Source organism: Mastacembelus armatus, chromosome 13 (assembly GCF_900324485.2).
Source record: "Mastacembelus armatus chromosome 13, fMasArm1.2, whole genome shotgun sequence".
Classification (NCBI taxonomy): domain Eukaryota; kingdom Metazoa; phylum Chordata; class Actinopteri; order Synbranchiformes; family Mastacembelidae; genus Mastacembelus; species Mastacembelus armatus.
The window spans coordinates 11557087-11561099 of NC_046645.1; the positions used below are offsets into that span (position 1 = coordinate 11557087).

At 43.6% G+C, this 4013-nt stretch overlaps 1 protein-coding gene across 1 annotated transcript; it reads left to right on the forward strand.

The window, feature by feature from the left end:
• Positions 1-229: 229 nt before the first annotated feature.
• Positions 230-3240, forward strand: p2ry1 (purinergic receptor P2Y1). Its single transcript, XM_026299217.2, has 2 exons — positions 230-580; positions 864-3240. The coding sequence occupies exon 2, from the start codon at positions 891-893 to the stop codon at positions 1950-1952; it is 1062 nt and encodes a 353-aa protein (XP_026155002.1). The 5' UTR covers positions 230-580; positions 864-890; the 3' UTR covers positions 1953-3240.
• The last annotated feature ends 773 nt before the right edge of the window (positions 3241-4013 follow it).

Sequence of the window (4013 nt, forward strand, 5' to 3'; positions counted from 1 at the left end):
CAACAGGCAAGGAAGCCTAATGTTTGTGATTTTAATTGAAATCATCATAGCTGTTGCCAGAACGCAAATAGGCTGTAATGGCAAAAACAAAACAACAACAAGAACAAAAAAACTCATTCCTATTTATCTTCCATGCTGGTTTATCAGATCTTATAAGGGGCCGCTGGGAGGAGGCAGGGGGGGAAGAGAAAACGCGTTTGGGAACGGCAGGCAGTTACTCAGTGGTTCAGCGTGGTGCGCACCTCCCCTCTCCACAGCGCAAAGAGCCTCTCTCTTATACACAGACTCTGCTTCCAATTCCTGCTCTTCATGCCAGAGCCTGCAGCTGTCTCTCTGTTGCGTCCCACTGCCGCTGTCTTGCGAAGTCGTCGGCCCGGCATGACGAACCGTACTGCAGACTCTCTCCCCTGGAAGTGCCAACGCAAACCCGAAGGATATCGCAACTTTTCAACAATTTCCAGCACCGTTCGGAGACTGAATGAAAGACACCAGAGAGCACGTAACGCCCTGATCCGTGGTGCTGTGAAATCTCCTCAACTGTGAAGGCTATAGGAATGTGGAATACAAGTCTGTGTCAGCGGTGAGTGTGGCATTACGTATATCATTTCTCTGTGTGTGTGTGTGTGTGTATATATACACACACGAGAGACGTTCCGCAAAATTAAGTTTGGAGCTTTAAAATGTGAGTCGTTGCAGGGCTGATTTTTGAAGGCAAACTTCATTTTACAAAACCAAAAGGCGACATTAAGAACATGTTACTGACATTTTTCAGTGGACTGGTTTGTCTTCAAAAATTGCATTTAAATACCAAATATAAGCTTAAACAACAGATATTTCCTTAAATGTCCAACCCTCTCCTGCAGTGAAGACCTGCCTCTGCCCCTGACACCATGACCACAGACTTGAACTTGACCTCCCTGCTCAATGTAACAGATCTCCACAATCACACAAGAGGATGTTCCCTCACCAAGACTGGTTTCCAGTTCTACTACCTGCCAACTGTTTACATCATGGTCTTTATCACGGGGCTGGTGGGCAACAGCCTGGCCATTTGGATGTTTGTGTGTCACATGAGACCCTGGAGCAGCATCTCTGTCTACATGTTCAACCTGGCTCTGGCTGATTTCTGCTACGTTCTCTCCTTGCCCTTCCTCATCTTCTACTACTTCAACAAAACAGACTGGATATTTGGGGATGTTCTGTGCCGGCTGCAACGTTTTATATTCCATGTGAATCTTTACGGGAGCATTCTGTTTCTGACCTGCATCAGTGTTCACAGGTACACCGGGGTGGTGCACCCGCTCAAATCTCTGGGTCGACTGAAGAAGAAAAACGCAGTTATTACCAGTGCGCTGGTGTGGGTGGTGGTGATTATAGGTATCTCCCCCATCCTTTATTATTCCAGGACCGGCTTGAAGCGTAACGCAACCATTTGTTATGACACCACCACTGAGGATGAGTTACCGGGTTATTTCATCTACAGCATGACTTTGACAGTGTTTGGATTCTGCATCCCCTTCATTATCATATTCTGTTGCTATGGCATGATTGTCAAAGCGTTAATCTGCAATGATATGAACAATGCACCCCTGCGGCAGAAATCAATCCATCTGGTTATCATTGTGCTCGCCGTCTTTGCTGTTTCCTACCTGCCTTTCCATGTGATGAAGAACCTCAACATGAGAGCCAGGCTCTACTTCCAGAGCCCTGACATGTGTGATTTTAATAACCGGGTCTATGCCACCTACCAGGTAACGCGAGGGCTGGCCAGCCTCAATAGCTGCGTGGATCCTATTCTTTACTTCCTGGCTGGAGACACCTTCAGGAGGAAGCTCTCACGGGCCACTAAAAAGCCATCCAGGAAGGGGGACCATGTCCTTCAGTCCAAGAGTGAGGAGACGGCACTCAACAGTCTGGCTGATTACGTGGAGAATGGTGACAGGAGGCTGTGACGGGAAGCTGTCATGGCTGTGGATCTCTAGTAGCTTTAGAAACCGCGATGTACTGAATAAATAACTGCACTGTGTGGACTGAAAGCTGGCTGTACAATTTACCGAACGACGGTTTATAGAACTGTAGAATAAATAATCCATTTACCCCTGAGATCATTGCTCACTTGTGTACTGTATTGTCCTGTACATGTAATGTACTCTAAATGTCAGAGCCGTTAGGTAGTAGTTATGGTTGCTTAAACCTTGGACAAAATGAACATCAATTGTCAAAGTGGAGGAAATAGAATTCCCTATAAATAAAACTGCCCTGTTCATCAGTATGTTCATGGATAGTAGCTTCAATGGCCACTGTGCTGATGCTTAATCAATAACTATTAAGCAGGAGAGAGCTTGAGGTTAAGGAAGTATACCGGGGATGGCTTTTAGAGGAAAAGTAAATGCACTGAACCTGAGTACTGCGTGGATGTGCCATGCAGACATTGTAATGCACTATGACTGGGGACTCTCTGCTCAGAGGGCTACCTATCACTCTTCATTTCTTTCTCTGTCTGTTATTGCCCAGGCAAGGGATGTGGTCAACTAGTTTTCCATTTTGACAGCTCTGAGGTAAATGTCTGCAATAGCTGTCTTACCACAATCTTTCTCTCCTTTAAAAAAAAAAACAAACAAACAAAAAAAAAACAAACAAAAAAAAGCAAAGATAACGCTTACAGTATTTTTGTGTACATGACACTACCATTTTTTTTAACATATGCTGTACAGAATGTTGTGATGTTTCTGACCAGTTTGTGCTGTTTTGTTTAAGTCAGTATCACTAATCCAGATCTTTATTGCATGTGTCCAGTATCAAATACCACCAGTGGAGCACTGACTGTTAATAACCAGTACCAACTACTCAATTGTTTATTTCAACATAAGGAGTACCTGCTTATAAATGAGCATAGCAGACACACACACACACACACACACACACTTGATCTCCTACTTTGTGGCTGCATCAACATATTGAAGACTTGTTTGTATGAGATACCTCAAAGTAAAGACTGCACTGTATTTTGAAAGATACTCATTTATGTTTTGTATCTGTTGTAATCATTCTGGAGAAATCACTGTGGAGTTCTCAGTGTATGTTACATCCTGGACTACGTAGATGTTTGATGTCTGTACTAATGCAATTGTAAACCTGTAATGTGGTCAGCTATTGTCAAGAAAGGAAGTGAATCACCTGTACAGGATATCTGGGGCCACATGTATGTTTGTGAATAAATTTTTATTTTTAAAATATGCCGGACAGTGTGATAAGACTCATATAATTGTTTTAAGATAACGGGTGATTTCAAGTTTCTGATTTATAATGCTTGCATTTCCTTGTTTGTACCAGCTGCACATATTCTGGGTCAAATGTGTGGACTTGTTATGAGAGAACAAACTGTTGGTTTTTGAGCCATTCGCACACAATTCAGTCCTGTTGCCGCTCCTCCTCTTTCTCCACGCTGCTGTTGATATTCTTTTTCAACACAGCCATGAGGAAGCGAGAGGACGAGGGAAGAATAAAGAGTGGCACCTTTTTCTCGTGGCTTATTCTAAGACAGCTTTTGTGTCCATCACAATGGTGTAGGAGTTATTAATGCAGACAGGGGTGAGAGGCTGTCACCAGGACCCCAGGGCTGAACTGTATTGTAGGCACAGGAAGCCAACCAAACTTCTACCTCCAAACGGGGCCCATGAATGCAAATGGCTTTTGATTTCCTGGCTTTGAGGCACAAACTGCATAGCTGCCCTTGGAAATTGTGTGTGCATGTGTGTGTCTGTGTTAGAACGCCTGAAAGTAATCTTATTCAAGTCCTTTTATGTGTGTTGATTTCTGGTCCTTATTCAATTTTCAAGAGGAGTCACACAGAGCACAGGCATATTAACACATGTATGTATAAGTGTTTATTTGTGGATTGATTATTGTCTGTGCTTTGTGTAGGCATGATGAGATGAAAGGAAAAGCAGTTCACAGATTCAGCCAGTGCCAAATCCTGTGCCAATGTCAGTGCTTTAGAGCCTGAGTGTCAA

Bases quoted from the DNA above. Each gene is read 5' to 3' on its own strand.
- p2ry1 (XM_026299217.2), top strand. From the start codon at position 891: ATGACCACAGACTTGAACTTGACCTCCCTGCTCAATGTAACAGATCTC.